The sequence below is a fragment of the Hyaena hyaena genome, unplaced genomic scaffold (assembly GCF_003009895.1).
Source record: "Hyaena hyaena isolate Hyena2069 unplaced genomic scaffold, ASM300989v1 scaffold_397, whole genome shotgun sequence".
NCBI classification, from domain to species: Eukaryota; Metazoa; Chordata; class Mammalia; order Carnivora; family Hyaenidae; genus Hyaena; species Hyaena hyaena.
Genome location: NW_024081028.1, coordinates 1,525,115 through 1,546,486, shown reverse-complemented (window position 1 = coordinate 1,546,486; position 21,372 = coordinate 1,525,115). Strand labels below are relative to the sequence as shown.

At 54.7% G+C, this 21,372-nt stretch overlaps 2 protein-coding genes across 6 annotated transcripts; one reads left to right on the top strand and one right to left on the bottom strand.

Annotated features, from left to right (window-relative positions):
• The first annotated feature begins 5,724 nt into the window (after positions 1–5,724).
• On the top strand, positions 5,725–7,316 carry EVA1B (eva-1 homolog B). Its single transcript, XM_039251686.1, has 3 exons — positions 5,725–5,879; positions 6,283–6,386; positions 6,625–7,316. The coding sequence occupies exons 2-3, from the start codon at positions 6,320–6,322 to the stop codon at positions 7,053–7,055; spliced, it is 498 nt and encodes a 165-aa protein (XP_039107617.1). The 5' UTR covers positions 5,725–5,879; positions 6,283–6,319; the 3' UTR covers positions 7,056–7,316.
• An 810-nt stretch (positions 7,317–8,126) lies between these two features.
• On the bottom strand, positions 8,127–21,044 carry SH3D21 (SH3 domain containing 21). 5 transcript variants are annotated; one of them, XM_039251725.1, is made up of 16 exons: positions 20,987–21,044; positions 20,681–20,838; positions 20,526–20,589; positions 20,152–20,270; positions 19,806–19,896; positions 19,578–19,633; positions 19,442–19,487; positions 19,191–19,291; positions 18,983–19,069; positions 18,781–18,823; positions 9,942–10,035; positions 9,787–9,848; positions 9,571–9,665; positions 8,550–9,412; positions 8,401–8,464; positions 8,127–8,315 (listed from the first exon to the last, which is right to left on the bottom strand). In XM_039251725.1, the coding sequence occupies exons 1-16, from the start codon at positions 20,988–20,990 to the stop codon at positions 8,244–8,246; spliced, it is 2,019 nt and encodes a 672-aa protein (XP_039107656.1). In that variant the 5' UTR covers positions 20,991–21,044; the 3' UTR covers positions 8,127–8,243. The 5 variants fall into 5 exon arrangements, with proteins under 5 accessions (XP_039107656.1, XP_039107659.1, XP_039107657.1 ...); XM_039251728.1 differs by having other exon boundaries at positions 20,762–20,838; positions 20,987–21,043; XM_039251726.1 differs by lacking the exon at positions 19,806–19,896 and having other exon boundaries at positions 20,526–20,838.
• Between the last annotated feature and the right edge of the window lie 328 nt (positions 21,045–21,372).

The following is a 21,372-nucleotide window of genomic DNA, read 5'->3' as shown; positions in this document are numbered from 1 at the left end:
CCAGGCCCCAAAAGGGGCAGAGCTCCATGCAGAGAGCCCCGTCCCAGTCAAGAGTGCACACAGCAAGAGCAAGAAGATGCTGGGTCTCTCCAGGCCCCTCGCCCTGACCCTCCACCACACCCACCCAGCAGCCAAGTGGACCCCACCTCCCTCGTCACTCACTCCCAAGTCCATGGGCACATGGACCCACAACTCCACCATCCAGCTGTCATGGTTGGTCGGCCAGAAGGTAGGGGCGCGGCCGGCGCACCACTGCCTCACTCTGGCTCTGCTGGGGCCTCGCCTCCGTGTCCGCCTCCTTTCTGTCCCCTGACCTGATCAGCCTTGGTTCCGTGAACAGGTATCTCCCGGGCACATGCGGGGATTGGGCTTCCCACTCACCAAGCCAGGTGGGGGCTCTGTTTTGCATACTGGGGTGTCCCCCGCCCCCAGAACTGGCTCGGTGTGCAGCTGGCACACAGGAACTGTTGGTTCATTGGTCTAAACTTATTCGATTGCTCCTTGGTTTTTATCGTGAGCCCTGGAAGCCACAGAAGGGGAAAGTACCAGAAAGGTGGGGGGTGATCAACAGCCTCCTATACTCCTGAGAAGTCCAGCAAGAACTGAGAGGTTTCTATCAGTGTTAGCCCCCTCGCGATCTCGGGGTCTTCAGGGAAGGCAGACTGGAGCTGCCCAGCCGTCTGAAGTGGGGGAGGGAGGGAATGGAGTCTCGGTGCCTCACTTAGTTGCTCAGGCTCCAAAGCCAAGTTTGCCTTGACTTCTTGCCCCCTCCCCTCCCACCCCGTGGCCAACCCACTGCTTAATCCTGTCACCAGCCAGGCAGAATCTGACTACATCTCCCAGCCACCCCCCTTGCCTCCTGCTCTCCCCACTCCCACCTTCCCCTACAACGGCCGCATGGCAGCCAGAATGGGCCTTTGGGAAGCCCCCTCCTGCTGACACACCTCTGATGGCCTCCGTCCCACGCAGGATAACATCCAGAGGTCTGCCTGTGTCTTGGAAAGCTCCACACCACAGGGCTCTCCACCTGGCCTCCCTCTCTAACCTGTGGGCCCCCCAACCCCTCCTCACTCCCTGTGCCAGCCACAGGGGGCTCCTTGCTGATCCCCAAGGAGGGTTCCAGCTCCAGGCCTTTGCATGGGCTATTACTTCTGGAGGCTTCTTGCCCCAGATACTTACATGGCTCCTTCCCTGGCTTCCCTCTACTCAAACTGTCACCTCCTCAGAGAGGCTGTTTCTGAACACCTGCCCTCTAGTCCCCTACCCTGCTCTGTGTTTCTCCATTGTGCTTATCGGCCTGGTATTAGATCATATATCCGATTATTGATTGTATCTGTCTTCCCTGCTCAGACACGGAGCTCCATAAGGACAGGACTCTTCTGTGCATCTGTGTGGGGGTGAAGGAGTGGGGGGGGGTGCTTATCACAATGACAGGGGTGCTGGTGGCGTTTGGGGGCGGGGGCAGAGACAGCCCCACAAGGCAGGCAGATTCTACATCCTGCAGGACATGAGTAAAAACTTGTTTACAATGACCAGAGCCAAGAATCTTAACTGCCTTTTATATATAAACACAAAGGACTGGTAGACACATACTCTGAATCTTCTGGGAACGCAACTGCTCTGTAAAAAGGGAGGAAATCTGCCCTCGGTCTTGTTCAGAACTTTACCAAGAGCCCTTCACCGTGTCAGACAGTGACACCACCGCAATGTCCCAGCACCTTAGAGCTGTCTGCACTCAGAGCTGTCCCCTGCCGGCAATTGACCACATCACAAATACATAACATTACCTTTTCTTTCTTTCATATTATGTTGTATTTTTCATTAGATGTGGAGGTGGGTATATTAGCCGTAAATTTCATTTCAGGGCCATAAAAGGAGGAATACAAAGTATCCTAAAAAGGCCACTTTGGGTCTGACTGGGTGGAGAGCCATGACCTTGAATGGCCCCATGGAAGGCTAGTTGGGAGCTTAGGCTCTGAAGTTTGAATCCAGACTCCACCCCTTACAGCCACATGACCACACATACTTGCTTAACCTGAGCCTCACTGTCCTCCTCTGTAAAATGGGAGTCGTGCTACAAACTACACAGGATTACCAGGAGGATCTGAAGGTGAAGCGTGCACATAGCACTTAGCCCAGTACCAGGTACCGGGAGGGCACTCAGTATCGTAACTGTTATTGTTCATTGTGCAGACTTCACTGTGCCCTCTTCCCAGCAGCTGTCCTGGGGCTAAGGGGCATTCAGAGGACTGGGCAGGTCTAAGGAGGCCATGAGTTAGTCACCTTCTCCCCTCCATCTAAGACCTAATCAGCTCCTGAACCCCTCAGTGGGGAGGCCTCCAGTGTCAGGAATAGAGCAGGCAAGGCAACCCCCAGCTTGGCCACTGGGGGAGGGAGCAGAGTCATGTCTTGCATGGGGTTTTGAATATGCCACCCCCCGCCCCGAGATCCCTCCCAGAGGCTCTGGGCCTCTCAGTCCCCTGACCTCCCATCCATACCCATCTTGGGGCGCCTGCGTGGCTCAGTCGGTTAAGCGTCTGACTCTTGATTTCAGTCGGCTCAGGTTATGATCTCACAGATTCGTGAGATGGAGCCCTGCATCAGGCTCTGTGCGAACAGTGAGGAGCCTGCAAGGGATTCTCTCTCTCCCTGTCTGCCCCATCTGTGTACACCCACGTGCCCTCTCTTTCTCTCTCTCTCAAAATAAACATGAAAACAATTTAAAAAGAAAAAAGAAAGACCTGTCTTAAATTCTTTCATCAAGGGGGAAAAAAAAAAAAGACCTGTCTTTCCTGTGTTTCATCTTCAAATCACTCTCTGCGCCTCCCAAGGTGACAAATCTCAAGTGTCACAGGCTGACTTGAAAGCAGTGAGGCACCCAACACGTGGGCAGGTGGGCATGCCTCATGTCAGAGGCCGGCAGACAGGGAGGAAGTCAGCAGGTGGACAAGTGGGATGCAAGCCAGGCAGGCGAGCAACGGATAAGGAGAGATCCAGGCAGCACAACAGGGAGGCGGGCGGCTGGGAATGCCCACAGGCTGGCAGGCAGAGCGGGGCAAGGCAGAAACGCAGATAGGCAGGTGGCCAGGAGGGCATGGGGGCTGCGGGGCGTGGCCTTTGGGCACACCCCCCAGGGCCTCCAGGAGCAGCCCTCGGCCTCTTTTGAACTCTCCAGGGCAAGGCTGCTACTTCTCCCACCTGGCCCGGCTTGGCCACTTGCCTCCCCGCTCGGGAAGGCAGCGCTCCGGGACCAGGAACCATCTCAACCCCCCCGCTCTGCTCCAGCTCAGCCACCAGCTTCACCAGGGCTGGGTCACGCCTGACCCGCTCCAAACACACGTCCCACACCAACCCAGATACAGACCCCTGTGTCCGCAGGTAGCGATCCCCAGAGATCTGGACGGCACAGCCTAACACAAACATACCCCAAATCTGAGAGTGTCCTCACAGATCCAGGAGACGTGTACGTGGAGTCCCATGAAGATGCACGTGCTAACGGAGGCAGCATGTCCTCAACACACAGGGGCGGTCACAGAAGCACTGTGGCTGCACACAGCAGTATTCACGTGGGTGGAGGCCAGTCTACATGTCAGCGCATCCGTGGAAACCCACCGATACCACAGCCAGTGGTTGGATTCTGGCCTCACCCTCGCCCCTGGGCCCTGTGTGACACGGCTAATCTTAGTCCTAGCCTGCTCACCCTCCCACCTCACTGGTCCCTCCTGACTCCTCCTCCTGACAGCCCTAAAGGTTGCAGCTTCAGTGGCTTACTTCTTCCCTCCCTGCCCCAGAGGTGTTCAATCCATCTTCTGTGTTGAGGGCTCTCAAACGCACGTCCGCCCAGACTCCTGGAGGCTTCCAAGATCTGCCACCTCCCCCGGGTGTGGGGGGGACATCTCAGATCTCACAATCTAACGTGAAACTCTGATTCGCCCAAACTTGCTCCCCACACGGGCTGCCCTCCAGTGTTCAGGCCCAACATCAAGCTGTCCTACGTTTTCCTTCTTGTCCACATCCAGTGCAGGGATTGTGAAGACCGCTTGAGGGTGATGCCCTCACCTCCTCCAGGGGGCCTTCCGGGCCAAGCCCTGGGTACTGTTTGATCAGATGGGTGCAGCAGCTCACTGCTCCCCCTGCCCTGGCCCACGCTACACTGAGCCCCCACAGGGATCTCTCCAAAGCACATCAGGAACCATGATGCTCCCCTGAGACTCTCAAGGTTCCCCACCACAATGACAGTAAAGTCCAAGCACCCTCACTGCACCCCAAGGCAGTCTCGCCTCCGAGCTAGCCCTCACTCCTGTCGGGACACTCTCCCCACAAATCCCAGGGGTGGCAGGATTCGGGCCTCCCCTCGGGCGCCCTCCAGGTGTTCACCACCCTCGGAGAGCTTAAGAGACTACCTTTATCATGTAACGTCTGTCTCTCCGCCTTCTCTGTCTCTCCGCCTTCTCCTCCTTTCGATGAAGGCAGGAGATACAACACTAAGGTGGACAGGCACATACACAGGTACGGGCAGAAATGCCTCCAGGCACACACACAAAACACTCAGGAGTCCTCTCCCACTCCCATGGGAGCCAGTCCTCCCTTTCTCCATGGAGATCTGCCCTCGGCTTGAACCCAGTCTCCGGACTGGGAGTGGGGGGGTCTCCAGCCCCGGACAGAGAGAGGGGGGTCACCAGCCCACAGGCCTCAGGCCGAGCCTTCAGCTATGCCTGCAATTTCCTCTCCCCCTTCCTTCCCTCCTCCTCTTGGAGGCTCCCGCCAAGCCAAGAAGGCCTCCCCCTCACCCCAAGCCCCAACACAGGAAGGGGGGCCCGGCAGGGGGGGGCTGAGAGTCTGAGCAGGAAGAAGACCCAGGCTGCGCACACACGCACACGCCGATCACACGGCACATTGCACGCACGCGCCCTGAGCCCAGGCGCACATGGATGCGGGCGCATCGGCAGGTTTATCCCCGAGCCGCATGCATCGCTGCCGCCTGCATCGCTGCCGCCTGCATCGCTGCTGCCTGCTCTGCCGCAGAAGCGCACAGGGGGCCGGAGTTCCAGGCTGCGCTCTGCAAGGCCGGCCGGCGCCTGGCTCCCAGCCCGAGTCCAGCATTCATTAACCCTGTGTGACTAGAGCTCTGCCAGCTGGACACACTCACCCAGCCTGGGCCCTGGGGGGAGGGCGTGAGAGCCCTGTCCGTTGTTGAGGATCCGGGGGAGGATTGGGAAAAGGAGGCAATCCTCCCTGGGCGAGGGGGCCCCCTCGGAGGAAGAGCAAGGTGTAGAGAAGGGGTTGAGAGCTCTAGGGGCAGAGAGCAGTGGATTCAAATCGTGACCGTCTGGGAAAATTATTCAATCTCTCCGTGACACGCTTTACTTATCTGCCAAGTGGCGACAATGGTATTCAGGTTACAGGGTTGTTAGAATTAAATGAAAGACTATTATAAAGGGCGCACACACACACACACACACACACACACAGTGGCACCTAGGCTGAACTCCATCCTATCATTATTTTTGTTATTAGTAGCTTGGGGGCGGGACCCTGCCACCGGCCTCCCCAGCGGTTTCCTGTGCGGGAGCCGACGGCCCCGCGGGCCTCGCTCCCCCTCCTCCCAGGCGCTCGCTCCTCTCCCCTTCCTCTCCCGGCCCTTTTCCTCCCCGCCTCCCCCCGCCCCGCCCCGCCCCGCCCCGCCCCGCCCCTTTCCTCCGAGGAAACTTTCCGCCGGCTGGTCCATCGGCCCGTGTCCGGCCCGCGCTGCCGCGTCCTGGGAGCCGAGACGGGCGGGCGGGGCGGCCGGGACCGGACGGGGCGGGAGCGGCCGGGTCTGGGGTGTATGCGGCGGCCGGACGCGCCGGGGCCGGCGGCGGGGAAGCGGGGCGCTGACGGTGAGCGAGTCGGGGCCTCCGGGCCGGCGGGGAAGCGGGGCGGGCTGGATGGGTGGGGGAGGCGGCCTCCCCTCCCGGGAGCCCGCCCTGGGAGTGGGAAGGCACTCATGTCTCTCTTCTCCATCCCACTACCGGGACGGCGAAACCGGGCCTCATTTGGGGACCCCCGCGCGGGGGCGGAGTCTTCTACGGCCCAGTCCCCTGACCCACCAAGTTAGAGGGGCGTCTGCGCCCTGGGAAAGGACCCCCCAGGCAGGGCCCAGGTCTGTAACAAACTTAGAGAGCTGCTCTCTGCAAGGCCGACCCTAAGGCTGCTCTTCCAGGGAGAGGAGCTGCCCGCAGCAAGCGGGGTCAGGGGCAGCTCCGGGCTGGGGATCGGGATCTGACCTTGCTGACCTCGCAGGCTGACAGGGGGGCTGCCCTTTCGCCCCCGGAGCAGCATGGATGCCCCCCGAAGGGACATGGAGTTGCTCAGCAACAGCCTGGCGGCCTACGCACACATCCGCGGTGAGGGCGGGCCCCCGGGGGGGCGTGGGCTCCTCCCTGCCCCTCTGAGGCCCCACTCCACCCCTTCCCTCTCTACCTCCCTGCCCCCCACTGCCCGAGGGCGGCTACCTACTGTCTTTCAAATACGGAGTACCGTCCTGGGCCCCCAGCTGAGAAGCTGGGGTGCTTCCGAAATGGACCGACTCCCGCCCGTCAGGGAACCGGGGCTCCTGCGTGACTTCTGCCCTCTGACCCCCAGCTAACCCGGAGAGCTTCGGCCTCTACTTCGTGCTGGGAGTCTGCTTTGGCCTGCTGCTAACCCTGTGCCTACTAGTCATCAGCATCTCCTGTGCGCCCCACCCGCGGCCCCGGGCCCCTGCTCCGCGCCGGGACCCCCGCAGCAGCACCCTGGAGCCCGAGGACGACGACGACGACGAAGAGGACACGGTGACGAGGCTGGGCCCCGACGACACGCTGCCAGGCCCGGAGCTGTCCGCTGAGCCCGACGGGACCCTGAGCGTCAACGTCTTCACGTCGGCGGAGGAGCTGGAGCGCGCGCAGCGCCTGGAGGAGCGGGAACGGATCCTGAGGGAGATTTGGCGCACCGGACAGCCGGACCTGCTGGGTACTGGCACGCTGGGACCCAGCTCCACGGCCACAGGCACCCTGGGTCGTATGCACTATTACTGACCAGCCCCGCTCCCGCTGCAAGGCACTCTGAGTATTGGACAGACGCATGAACCCCAGGACGTTGGAACGGCCCCTGCCCACGGTGCTATGGAGGCCCCACCCCCACACCTTCCCCAGTGCTATTGCGCATGGATCCCCACCTTCCGGGGCCCCCAGTCCTGCCCAGAAAGCCCTTGGGGGAGGACAGGACACAGGATCCCCAGCCCCTCTCTGGGACCAGTTAAGAGATGAAATGACCAATGAAAACGGCATTCTCAGTGACTCAGTCTCCCTCTGTTACTCCTGCCCCCAATGTCCTCCAGGCTCTTGCCGTGCGGAGGGGCGGGGCCCAGGGTTGAGACCCCACTCGACTTTTACCAGGCTGACCACCTCCATCTACCCACCCAACACCTCAGCACACATGCTTGCATTCAGTTCGCAGACTGCAAAAACACACACTCCACCACCTCACCGCCTCACGCGCAAAGAACAAGTTATCACTCGCATTCTTTCCTCACAGATGCATTCCTCACCGCCGAAGGCCTGGGCACACTTTGCCCCTGTCCCTACAAATGCTCTGCAATCCTGCATCATTGCAGTCGCACGCGCACGTCCGCACACACACCAGGCCCCAGGACCCCCGACCTTGACGCCAAGGCACTGTTAGCCCCAATGTTAATCATGTGTGCCTGAGCTGGGCTCTGGAGTTCGTGTCTGAGCAGAGGTACGTTTCAGTGAGTCCAGTGGGGCCAACTGGGAGGGGTCAGGGCTCGAAAGCTGTCCCGCCCTGCTCCTCCTCTGGCGCACAGCTGGATTCCGGAATCCGGGCCCGCGGGCAGGGTCCGACCCCGCCTGGGCCCCTCCTGCCGGCCATTTCTCTAGCACCCGGCAGACGTCCGAAGGAGACGCCCCCCACCCACCCCCGCCATCCGGTGGATAAAAATAGCCGCGCGCAGGCCTTGGGAACGGTAATGGGAGCCACATGTTGGCCAGATGTGCCCGGGAGAGACCGCCAGGAATGCGGAGGGCCGGCCGCGCGGCCCCGCCCCCGCCACGCAGGCCCTGCCCCCGCACGGACCAAGCAGGCGCCCCGAGCGCGTACACTGCAGTTTACTTTCTTGTGTTTCCCAAAGTCGTGTGCGAGGACGTGGGTGGCCGGAGTCTGACGTCCCCCCAGGTCCCGCCATTGTCCCCCTCCCGAGCCCACCCTCAGTGCGTCTGCGTCTGCACGTGCATGGTGCCCCAGGTCCGGGACTTCTGGGTCCCCTGCTTCATCTGCGCCTAGTCGGGAGAGGGTGTCAGGAGAGGCGGTCAGGGGAGGGCCCCCCTGCCCTCCCCCACCCCCCGGGATCCGCACCCCACCCACCTCCAGCAACAGGCGCTTCTCCTTCTCGCTCTTCAGTTCCTCCCAGATGTCGGTCAGCTTCCTCCTGCGGACCGAGACCGAGGGGAAGGGGTGGGCTGGGCAGCCTTAGAGCCCCCGCCTCCCTCCCTGCCCTCCCTCTCCCCACTTACTCCAGCTGCACCCCCATCTGCTCCAGCGACCTTCTTAAAGACTCCACCTCGTCCTGTAGCCTCATTATATCGCCTCTGTCACTTCTGCTGCCCGTGAGATTTTGCGGGATCGGGGAAAGTAGGGTGGGAGTCTCTTGGGGGTCCGGAGTCGACTTGATAGGATGAGTATTCTTTTGAACTGCAGCTACCTCTTTGGGGAACTCCTCTTTTAGGGGCACCTCCTCTTTAGGGGGCGCCGCCTCCTTCTGGGTAGCCTCAGGCTGCCCTGGGGCCTCCTGGGCAGGCATGGACTCTGGCTGGGACTCACACTGGAATGGGGGGCCGTCCCTCTGATCCAGAGGGTGTGTCCTCATGCAGAGGTCAGGCTCCTTTAGCATATGGACCTCTTGGGATTGAGCCTCATTGGCCGCAAGAGACTTGAACTTCAGCAGGGCTTGCTCCGGAGAGAAGTGATGGAGCTGAGTGTTATCTCTGGCGCAGGTCTCTTCAGAGAGCGCCTGCTCAGGGGTCAAGACCTTCTCTAGGGTGGGGGCCTCGTCCTCAGGCAGGGCCATCTTTAGGCCAAGGGCTTCATCCTCAGGTGGGACGTCCAGGGCAGGGACTTCATCCACAGAAATCATGTTGTCTGGGCTGGGAGCCTTGTCCAGAGTCAGGCTCTCCTCTGGGGTGGGGTTCTCTGGGGTGGGGCCCTTGAACTCCAGAGTCAATGCCTCCTCTGAGATGGGGACCTTCTCTGGAGTCAGGGTTTCCTCTGGAGTGGAGGCCTTATCTGGAGACAGAGTCTTCTCCGGGCTGGGGGGCTTGTCCAGAGTGGGGGTCTTATTCACAGGGGAGGCCTTTGCTAGGCTGCTCTGCAATTCCTCCTGTGGTGATGGGGGCGAGGTTCCAGCTGAGGGATGGGTACCTGGACAGTTTGAGTCAGGTCCCCCTCGGCCTGGGATCCTTCCCCCATGTACACCACACCCCTGGAAACCAGGCCCTGCCCAGCAGTCCCGCTCTCCTGCGTCTGGGGGCCTCTTACCTGACTGGTGGCAGAGCGCCGCTGGGAAGCCTGGGTTTTCGATCCCTTTCTACCAGGGTGGCCTGGACCCCTGCTGAGGAAGCTGCCACTGGAGCCTATGAGAGCAGAACCTCAGGGGGGCAGGCTCCTCCCACTCTGGGTCTTTCCCCATCTGTCCTTCAGCACAAACCCCCTTCCTTGCCCCACTCCCAATGGAGGGGGCTCTGCGAGGCCTACCTGAGTCGCGGGAGAGGCGGGAGAGGCGCTTCTGACCATCTCCAATGGGTGTCCGAGGTGGCCTGGAACAGACCACCATCAGACCAGGAGGTGGGGGGCAGGGAGCAGCATTTCCTTTGTGCCCTCCTCCCCGCACCCCTACCCTGGCTCCTTACTTGGCTTTGCTGGGCCCAGTGGAGGCTGTCACCAGCTTCTTGACTGTAGGGAGGGCTGCTTTGGGCATCATCGTTTTTGGTTCCTTAATAGGAGCTGTGAGGGAAGAAGGGAGTGTGGCAGCCATTCACTCCCTCATCCATTCATCTAACGGTTGGTGGCCCTGTCCTGTGCACAGGGGACTAGGGACAGGAGATGAACATTTGACTCTGCCTCCTCAGAACTTGGGGGGAGCCTACCACCCTCATGCCACGTGGGCACGGGGAACCAGGGGAGACACCTGAAGGGGCATCAGGCTTAGAAGACAGTTGTCAGGGAAGGCTTTGGAGGGGACATGCTTTCATTTCCTGCCCATTTTTTATCCATACTTTTTTTTTTTTTTTTTTTAAGTAATCTCTGTACCCAACATGGGGCTCAAACTAACCCCAAGATCAAGAGTTGCACGTTCTACTGACTGAGCCGGCCAGGCGCCCCGATCCGTACGTCTCCAAGACCTGTCTCCTGCTCAGTGCCCATGGCTGTCCCCCTGGGTCAGACGACATCCTTTTCTTGGATCACAGCAATCGCCCAATCCAGTCTACCCTCTCTAGAACGTCTCTGTCTTCTCTATCTCACTTACACCTAAGAGACCTCACCCAGTTTGATGAATTCAATTAGCAACAAGCAGCCAATGACTCCCACGTTTTCATCTCTAGCCCCTGAGCTACAGCTTCATATCCAGCTGCCCTCTCTGTTTCCAGCTGGGGAGCTAAGTGGCATCATACACTGAACGTACCCCAAACTGAGCTCTGACTTCTCATCCTCCAAACCCACCTCTTTTCAGTGTCCCCTCACACACTTGCCCACTTGCTCAGATGACAAAATGCGTCATTGCTGACCTCTTTCATTCCCTTATGCTGCACAACCAAACCAGCAGCACATCCCGACTGCTCTACCTTCAAAACATCCTGAATTCAATCACTTGTCACCACGTCTGCCCCTAGCGCTCCAGACCCAGGCATCAACCATCTTCACCCAGACCACAGCAGCAGCCACCACCCTGCACTCTGGCTTGCGCTCCCCCTGCCTGCAGCACCTTCCCACAGCAGAGTGAGCTCAGGTTCCAACGCCTGGGCGGCTCAGTCGGGTAAGCATCTGACGTTGGTTCAGGTCACAATCTAATGTTTTGTGAGTTCGAGTCCCGCACTGGGTGAGCCCTGCTTCTCTCTCTCTGTCCCCTATAGGATACTTTGTGTCTCCCTCACTCTCTTTCTGCCCCTCACTCACTTGCATGCCCCCCTCAAAAAAAATTAGCTCAGTTTCTAGTGGGGAAGCAGACATAAGCAAAAGTAGAATATGCAATGTGTTAGAGAGTTATTAGGTAATACTGAGGAAGAATAAGCAGAGGAGTGTCAATTTTATTTATTATTTTAAGTTTATTTATTTATTTTGAGAGAGAGAGAGAGCATGAGCAGGGGAGGGGCAGAGAGGGAGAGGGAGAGGGAGAGGGAGAGAGAGAGAATCCCAAACAGGCTCTGCACTGTCGGTGTACAGGCTGATGTGGGGCTTGAACCCACGAACCATGAGAGCATGACCTGAGCTGAAACCAAAGGTCAGATTATTAGCGGACTGAGCCATCCAGATGCCCCAGGAATGTCCATTTTAAATGCGGTGGTCGGAGAAGGCTACACTGATGTCATGAAGGTGACATCAGCGTGAACACACACACAGTGACATTCATATTCATGGACACATGACCAGCCACTCTGGCACATGAACACATTCTGGTATTTAGTCACACACGCAGTGTCACACACAGGTACACACACAAACCCCAACATTGTGCAGAGTGGGTTAGAGCGTGGGTCCTGTAGCCAGACACCAGGCTTTGATATCCTGCTCCGTTATGTGCTGGCTGTGTGAAAACTGGGCTACATAACTTAACCTCTCTGCGCCCCACTATCTCGTCCATCCAGTATGCATGCGGTAGGGTTATTGTGAGCTTTGGAGGACTTCATTCACCTGAGGCGCTTAGAAGAGTATTTGGCTTACAGTCAAGGCTCAGTAAATGTCAACTTTGACTTCAGTCCCTCGTACTTTGGCTGATTAGGTGCTTAGTAGGGCCCTCCCACTAGAGAGCAATTATAGGCTCCTTTGGGGCACCTGGGTGGCTCAGTTGGTTGAGCGTCCGACTTAAGCTCAGGTCACGATCTCATGATGTGTGGGTTTGAGCCCCGTGTCGGACTCTGTGCTGACAGCTCAGAGCCTGGAGCCTACTTCAGATGCTGTCTCCCTCTCTCTCTCTGCCCCTCCCCCTCACACTCGGTCTCTCTCTCTCTCTCAAAAATTAAAAAAAAAAAACATTTAAAAATTTTAAAAAAAGATAAAATTTGAGACACTGGTGGAACCCAAAGAGGTGGGGGGGATCCATTAGAAAGGAGGGACCTGAGGCCAGAAAGGTAGGGGGAAGGCAGCACTACTGTGACTACGGAGCCTGTGCCTGTGATGAGCAGATACCCCAGGGTGTCTCCCCAGGATGTGGGTGCCCCCACGCACCCCAAGTTTGGTAGCTACACAGCAGTGAGCCCTTTCTTCTAGAAGGCTGAAGTGATCTCTACTGGTTGGTGCCCTGTAGCTACTGTGGGAGTAGAAGCAAGTCCTGTCTGGAGGAAACCTTCCCCTAACGAGGCATACAGAACTCACTCGGGTTGGGATCGAGTCATGAGCTCACACACGAAGATCATAAAACACACGAGAAAGCGAGCCCCCGGGAATGGGCATCAGCGGCCACACCACACAGCAGATACTGGGGTTGTCGGAGAACATGGTCGTGCAACACGCGCACGAAACAAAGGGATCATCAGGAATAAACAGGCAAATGTGGGAGGGCGGGGAAAGAAAACTGAAACCGCCAGAGATGCAAAACAGCGTTCTTGAAATAAATCCAATGCAATATAGGTTAAATAGCAGACTCAACCCAAACAGCTGGGAGAGCTGGTAAACGGGAAGCACAGTGAGACAAGGAAGAGAAAATCTGCGAGCAGGGGTAAAGGAGCAGGTAATGACAGGGGTCTGAGTGCGGCCGAATGAAGGGGCAGACAAATCCTCGCTTGAAAGGCAACTAGAAAGCTGGACAAAACCACCATTTCCGTGCCCTGGAAATGGACCAAAGGCATGAGGTGATCTGAGAAGCATTTATGCTTGATGGCGTCCTTGCCCACGACCGCACCCGTCCCTGTCCCCTGCCTCTGCGGCGTCGGCAGGCTGCCACGGTTGGCAGCTTCAAGGCCATGATGGAAGGGAGGTCACTCGATTTGGGGTGAAACCTGGGACTTGGCCCTGGTTTCGTAGATACAACACCAAAAGCACAAATAACCAAAGAAAAATAGGGAAGTGAGACTTCATCAAGTTGTAAAACCTTTGTGTATTAAAAGGTACCATTAAGAAAGTACAAAGAGGGGCGCCAGGGTGGCTCAGTCGGTTAAGCGTCTGACTTCAGCTCAGGTCATGATCTCACGGTTCGTGGGTTCGAGCCCCGTGTTGAGCCCCGTGCTGACCGCTCAGAGCCTGGATCCTATCTTTGGATTCTGTGTCTCCCTCTCTCTGACCCTTCCCTGCTCGCTCTCTCGCTCTCTCTCTCTCTCTCTCAAAAATAAAACATTAAAATTAAAAAAAAAAGAAAGTACAAAGAGAGCCAACAGGATGGGAAAAAATATGTGCAAAGTATGTGTCCGATAAGGGACTTCGCTCAAGATACCTATAAACCCCACAGGTTGGGGCAGCTGGATGGCTCTGTAGGTTAAGCATCTGACTCTCGATCTCAGCCCAGAACATGATCTCACAGTTGTGAGATCGAGCCCTGGGTTGGGCTCCATGCTGAGCGAGGCGCCTGCTTGGGCTTCTCTCTGTCTCTGCCCCTACCCACCTCTCTCTCAAAATAAGAAAATAAACATTAAAAAATATAAAACTTCTGTAAGGCAAATAACCCAACTAAAAAATGGGCAAAGGATCCAAACAGTCATTCCTCTGAGAGAAGATATATAAATTGTCAGTAAACATATGAAAAGACAGTCAACATCTAACATGGCAGAGAGAGGTAGAGCAGAACCATAATGAGACACCACGTCACGCGGACCAGGATGATCATCATAAAAAGGACAGTGACAAGTACTGGGGAGGATGCGGAGAAAGTAGGACCCTCGTGCCCTGCTGGTGGGAACAGAAAGTGGGACTAGCGGGAACAGAAGGTGGCAAACAGTCTGACCGTTCTTCCCCACGCTGAACACAGAGCTATCACAGCACCCGGAAATCACCATCCTAGGCATACACCCAAGAGAAAGGGAAACAGGACAACGCAAAAACTAGTACACAGATGCCCGGGCCCCCAAAAGTAAAAACCACCTCAGTGTCCACCAGCGAACACGTGGATGAAACGTGGTACATTCACACAACGGGATATATCGGGCAACCAAAAGGAATGAAGTACAGCACAAACCAGGAAAATGGATGAACCTTGAAAACAAAAGTTACGATAGAAAAGGTGTCTTTTAAGTAGTTGAATATATGAACAAGTCTTGATGAGACTGAACAAGGAAAAAGAGGAAAAACTGATTAGAAATGAAAACAAAGACTAAGTACAGATACAGATTATAAGGGAATATTATGACTTTATGCAAACAACTAGAAAATATTGGTAAAATGGATAATTACAAGTATAAGTCATTGAAACAGATTTAAGAATTTTAGCCAGATTTTTGGTCAGCCATCATTACCCAGGGACCAGGGGATAGAACGCTGTCTGTGCAAGGCTCCTAAAATGCAAGATTTTCTCCCACCTGAGTTTCAAGGTTCAAGCCATTTGAACAGCAGTTAAGCGTCCAACTTCACCTCGGGTCATGATCTCACGGTTTGTGGGTTCAAGCCCCGTGTCAGGCTCCATGCCGACAGCTCAGAGCCTGAAGCCTGCTTTGGATTCTGTGTCTCCTTCTCTCTCTGCCCTTCCCCCACTGGCCCTCTGTCTCTCTCAAAATACCTCTCAAAAATAAATAAAAATTAAAAAAAAACAGAGATGATGTCAAACTCTCTTAAGGCCCTAACCCAATGACTGCTGTTCTTATCAGAAGAGGAAAATTTGGACACAGACACACCGTGCAGAAGACAATGTGAAGACAGGCAGAGAACAGTGATAGACAGATCTAGAAGCAAAGGACTGCCACAGCTGCCAGAAGAATCTAAGAGGCAAGGAAAGATGCTTCCCCTAGAATCTTCACAGAAAGGGGCACCTGGCTGGCTCAGTCTGTGGAACGTGCAACTCTTGATCTTGGGGTTGTGAGTTCAAATCCCACATTGGGTGTAGAGATTACTTAAAAATAGAAATATTTTTTAAAAAATAGAATCTTCACAGAAAACATGGCCATGCCAACATCTTGATTTCAATTTCTATCTCCCAGAACTGTGGGAGATTAAATTTCTGTTGTTTCAAGCCAAACAAAACATAACAAAGAAGGAAAGGAAAGGATTTTAGCCAAACTTCCCTATAACTATTAAAGGAAATTGAAGTAGTTTAAAATCTTCCCATAATAGAGAAAAAAAAGGGCCAGATGCATTTACAGGCAAGTTTTACCAAGTCTCAAGGAATGATGATTTCTATCTTTAAAAAAAAAATCGTTTTAAAGTAAACTCCACCCCCAATGTAGGGCTTGAATCACAACTCCAAGATTGACTTGCATGCTCTACTGACTGAACTGGCCAGGAGCCCACACGATGATTCCCATCTTATAGAAGATCTACCAGATAATTAAAAAACAAAATGTATACCCCTTAACCCATTCATGGGGCCAGTGTAATAGTCATAATCAGATGAGGAAATAAAAATAAATGCAAAAATCTTAAGAAAAATTGGGATAGCATCCCAACAGTGTAAGAAATGATAAAACCATAACCAGTTTGGGGGCGCCTGGGTGGCTCAGATGGTTAAGTGTCCAACTTCCGCATAAGTCATGATATCACAGTTCATGAGTTTGAGCCCCGCGACAGGCTCTGTGCCGGCAGCTCAGAGCCTGGAGCCTGCTTTGGATTCTATGTCTCCCTCTCTCTCTGCCCCACCCCTGCTCACCCTCTGTCTCTCTCAAAAATAAACAAACATTAAAAAAAAAAACGACCAATTTGAATTTATCCCAAGAATGCAAGAGCAGCTTAATATGAGAACATTCTACAAATGTCATGTATCACATTGGCAGATTAAAGGAGAAAACCCAGAGGATCATTTTAAAACATTCATATAAATAATCTGAAAAAACTCAACACATACTTTTTTTATTAAAATAATTTTTTATGCTTATTTATTTTTGAGAGAGAGACAGTGTGAGCGGGGAAGGAGCAGAGAGAGAGGGAGACACAGAATCTGAAGCAGGCTCCAGCTCTGAGCTGTCAGCACAGAGCCCAACACGGGGCTCAAACTCACGAACCGTGAGATCCTGATCGGAGCCAAAGTGGATGTTCCACGGACCAAGCCACCCAGGTGACCCTCAACACATACTCTTGATAAAAATTCTAAATAAACTAGAAATAGAAAAGATCTTTCTTAGCTTGACAAAAAACTATCTAGGAAAAGCTCTAAGTATCGTTGTTAAAGGAGAAAAGTTGGAAACATTCCACTTAAAATCAGAACATGGTAATGATGTTCAACATAACCACTTTTATTCAATAGTGTATTGAGCTGCTAGCCACTATAGTAAAATGAGAAAATAAAATGAAAAGACATAGGAGTAGAAAAGATAGAGCAAAATTGTCATTAGTGACAGATGACATGATTGTCTTCACAGAAGACTTACTAGGAATCCACAGATAAACTATGAGAAATAATAAGAGTTTAGCACCGTGGCTGGCTATAAAATCAATATACAAAAATCAAAGCATTTCTATATTCCTGAAATAAACAGAAGGATATCTAATCTTTTTAAAAGTACAATTAAAAATCTGGGTTATTTAGAAATAAATTTTATAAAAGCTGAGTAAAAATCACATGCAGAAAATAATAAATGATGCTGGAGCAACTCCTTGCCCATATGGAAAAAGCTATAAATGGGTCACTCATTAAAAATCAATGCCACAGAGATGAAGGCACTTACAAACAAAAAGCAATGCTTCAAAGGTTTTAAAGAAACATAAATGAGGGGTGGCTGGATGGCTCAGTTGGTTAAGCGTCCGACTTTGGCTCAGGTCATGATCTCAAGGTTCATGAGTTCGAGCCCCACATCAGGCTCTTTGCTAACAGCGCAAAGCCTGCTGGGGACCATTTCTTTCCCCCTCTCTCTGCCCCTTTCCCACTCACACTTTTTCTCTCTCTCTCTCTCAAAATAAATACAATAAGCTTAAAAAAAAGAAATATCGGGGCGCTTGGGGGACTCGGTTGGGCGTCCAACTTCAGCTCAGGTCATAATCTCGCAGTCCAGTCTGTGGGTTTGAACCCCATGTTGGGCTCTGTGTTGACGGCTAAGAGCCTGGAGCCTGCTTCAGATTCTGTGTCTCCCTCTCTCTCTCTCTCTCTTTGTCCCTCCCCCACTCACACTCTGTCTCTCTCTCTGTCAAAAATAAATAAACATTTAAAAAATATATGTTAAAAAAATTATATGTATAAATGACGGTTTTTCTGAACTTGGAGCAGGAAGGATTTCTTAGACAAGGAAAAACCTGCTAACCATTAAAGACTGATGTTTGCATTAAAATTAAGAACTCCTGCTCATCAAAGAACGGCATTATACAAAAAGAGACAACAAACCACAATGAGAGAAAACATTTGTGAGGCATATAACCCGCAAAAGACAGTTTATATAATGAACTCCAGCTAATTAGAACTAACCAGGAAAATAAAAGCAAATTAAGTCCACAAGGAGATTCTCTTTTTTACCTACTAGATTCACACACACACAAAAGTAAAATCTGATAATCCCTCTGTTGAAGAGGGTTTGTATTAACAGGATCTCATATACCAACAGTGGAATGTTAAAGTGTACAATCGCTTTGAAATCCAAAACGACTTTATGTCATAAACGTTGAACATTGACGCACCCTATAATCTAGAAGTGCCTGTCCTACGTTTATATCCTAGAGAAATGATTGTACCTGCCCGCCAGAACACAGGCTCAGGAATGCTCATGGCCGCCCTGTTTGTTGTAACAAAAACTAGAAATAATAAAAGAGATCAGATACATACATAAACTGTGGTAAAGGCCCTGCAAGGAATATTATACAGCAGAGAAAAATTCGTGAATTTGCATCTACATCAACACAGATTAATCTTAGAAACATTATGTTGGTTGGAAACCACAACTCCCAGACAACTATAAACAAGATATCATTTTTATCAAGCTCATAACAAGTAAAATTAATTAAGCAATACAGGGGCGCCTGGGTGGCTCAGTCGGTTAAGCGTCCGGCTTCAGCTCAGGTCAGGATCTCAGGGTTCATGAGTTCGAGTCCCATGTCAGGCTCTGTGCTGATGGCTCGGAGCCTAGAGCCTTCTTTGCACTCTGTGCCTCCCTTCTCTCTCTGCCCCTCCCCTGCCCACACTCTATGTGTGTGTGTGTGTCTCTCTCTCAAAAATAAACATAAAAATTTTTAAAATAAAATAAATTAAGCAATACATTATTTAGGCACAGACATAGATACAGAGGTAGCCCCTAAGGGGCTATAATTAATACTGAGCCACTGGAGAGCTATGGGTGTTTATGGGCAACTAAACTGGTTAGTTAGTTAGTTAGTTAGTTAGTTAGTTAGTTAGTTTAGTTGCCCATAAACAACGGAGAGCAAAATCCACAGAGAGCAAAATCCACCCAAACCCCATGCTTCCTGGGCACCCACCTGACTCCCGAGATGCCACTTTCCGTGGGATCAGCTTCTTGATCTGTGAGGAAGGAAATTATCAGAATCTGAAGAAAAGTCCCCACGTTTCTAGGTTCACCCTCATTTAGGGGTGACCTAAATGTCCACTGAACACCACAACCCCCAACTTCGTCCCGAGCAGCCTGCCCCCCACCACCTGAGTGCCTGGCTCCATACTCACTGGGGGTGGGGGGAGCACGAAGTTGTCTGGGAAGAGTCCTCTTCTGCCTTGAGACTCTCCTTCCCACCAGCCTTTATCCTCTGTGGTCTGGGAGAGCAAGACGCCATGGGGTGGTGAGCCAGAGCCCCAAGCTCCTTCCTTCCAGGGTGCCCGCGCTTCTCCGCGCACACCGTTCAGGACCACCTCCCCTGTCCTGTGCCTTTCATACCTTCCTCAGTACTTTCACCTCGTCTCCCCTCCGCAGCGCCAACTCATCTGGGGCCTCGGGCTGGTAGTCGAACAGCACCCTGTAGATCTCAGGGCGGGGTACTGAGGGGAGGTCAGTCCACTGAAGCCAACTCCTCTCCCCAGATCAGTCACCCGCTCCCTTCCACATCAGCCTAGTTGGGGTTCCCCCTTCCCCAAGTCAAGATGGCTCTCGGGAGGGGGTTCCGAGGAACCCTTTGGCTGGGTGCTCACCTGTCCGCAGGTAGTCTGGAGGGCTCTCATAGGTCAGGTTGCTCAGCTAATGGAGGAGGGGGAGGGAGGAAGACAGCTGAGCCTCCACCTCCCCAATAGGAACTCACCACTTCTGTGCCCACCGCACCCAGTTTACCTTGGGAGGCCGCTGGGGACCGGGGCTGACTGAAGGCATGTCTGGTTTCCCAAGGCCTGGTGGGGACAGTGAGGTTAGGGGCCTTGCTAATTCAGTTTAGATCATGGGAGAGGTCAAAGGGGTCAGAGGGTCAGGTTGTGTGGATCACAGGCTCGGGCCACTGGGAGGGTCACTGGAGATTGCAGTCTGGTCACAGGGGTTCTCAGGGTCACAGGGCGCAGGTCTCACTTGGGGGCCCACTGTCCAGCAACTCCACAAAGTTGGATGGGAAGGCTCCCAGCTGCCCGTTCTTCTTCCCCAGCCACCAGCCGTCCTCAATCTGGGGAGGAGGAGGACGCAGGACCATCTGGTTCTGCCCCAAGGGTCTCTCGAGAATTCTTCCCCCCTTTTTTCTGCCCCGATTCTGCCCGATGCCCACCTCCTCCTTCGCTCCCTCACTTTCCCATTCCTGCGCCCCTCACCATCCCCATCGCCCACACCCTCACTTCACACATCTCCCCGGGACCCACTCCAGCACCTCCAGCACCTCCAGCACCTGCGTCCAAAGCCTCTCAACATCACCTCGTCCCCTCACCTCCTTTATCACTTCCACAATCTCCCCAGCTTGCAGCTTCAGCTCGTCCGCCTGCTCCGGGCTGTAGTTGAAGTTCACCTTGCACCATCTTTGGGGGCCCCGAGATTTGGCGGGGCGACCTCAGGTCGGACCAGAGAGAGAGAGAGGCCTCTGGAACTGTGCGCCCCAGTTCACTGAGCTGGGAGAGGGGCGGGTCAGGAGCTCCCTAGCAGGCGCTCCAGGCCTCGCCCTAAGGCGGAGCATTGTACCCAAGAACCAATCACAGGCCGCAGAAGGCCGAGTGGCCCCGCCCAGAGCCGCGCCCGTCACGCCCCGCTAGGGGTGGCCGCAGCCGCGCAGGCCCCGCGCACCCGCCCACCCGGCCCGGCGCTTACCTCCGTGGCGCGCGCAGCGCGGTCTCGGCGCCTCTCCGGCGCCGCGCAGAGCCTCGGGGATCTCCTGGAAATGAGGACACGGAGACGTGGGGGCTCTCAGCTCCCGGAGGCGAGCGCTGAGACCCTCCTCCACCCGACCTGCGGCCCGGCCTCACCTGCACCGAGCGCTCGGGGAAGAGGCCACAACGACCCCGTAGCTCTCCGCGCAGCCAGCCCCGTGCGGGCCCCTCACACACCTGCCGGACCACGTCCCCGGGCGCCAGATTCAATTCGTCCTCCTTCTGCGCGCGGTATCCGGCCAGGACCAGCACCTCTGCGGGTGGAGGACCGGGCGGGGGTCTCAGAATGGCCGGTCCGGGCACACTGGCTTAGGCGAGAATCCCGGGCTCCGCGTGGAGGACAACGGGAGAGCGGGTCGGTGGTGTGGGCCATTTCCGCCACCCCAAACCCTCCACACATACCCATAGCTTCCGGGTCGCGCTCCAGAGCCGGCCGCTGGGAGGACAGCAGGAGTTATGGGCCCAGGTAGGGTGGGTGGGACGAGCTGCGAGGTTGTGAAGCGAAGGAGGCGGAGAAGCTAGCCGATAGGTCGGGCCCAGGGTGCTGGGAGTGGGTGTGGGAGAGGGGGCGGCCCGGCCCAGCAGGCTCGGCCCCCAACCCAGGGATGAGGACTCCAGGGTCTCTGGCCAGTGCTGGGGCCACAGCTCCCCCACGTGCTTACCCGGACCTAGTCACTTAAATTCCAGTCTAGCCGCCTCTACTCCCTCTGGCAGCGTAGGCCCTGGGGCTCCCACCCACCATTCGCGCAGAGCCTTCCCTGGCCTATCTTCTCCCCGCTGGCAAACTT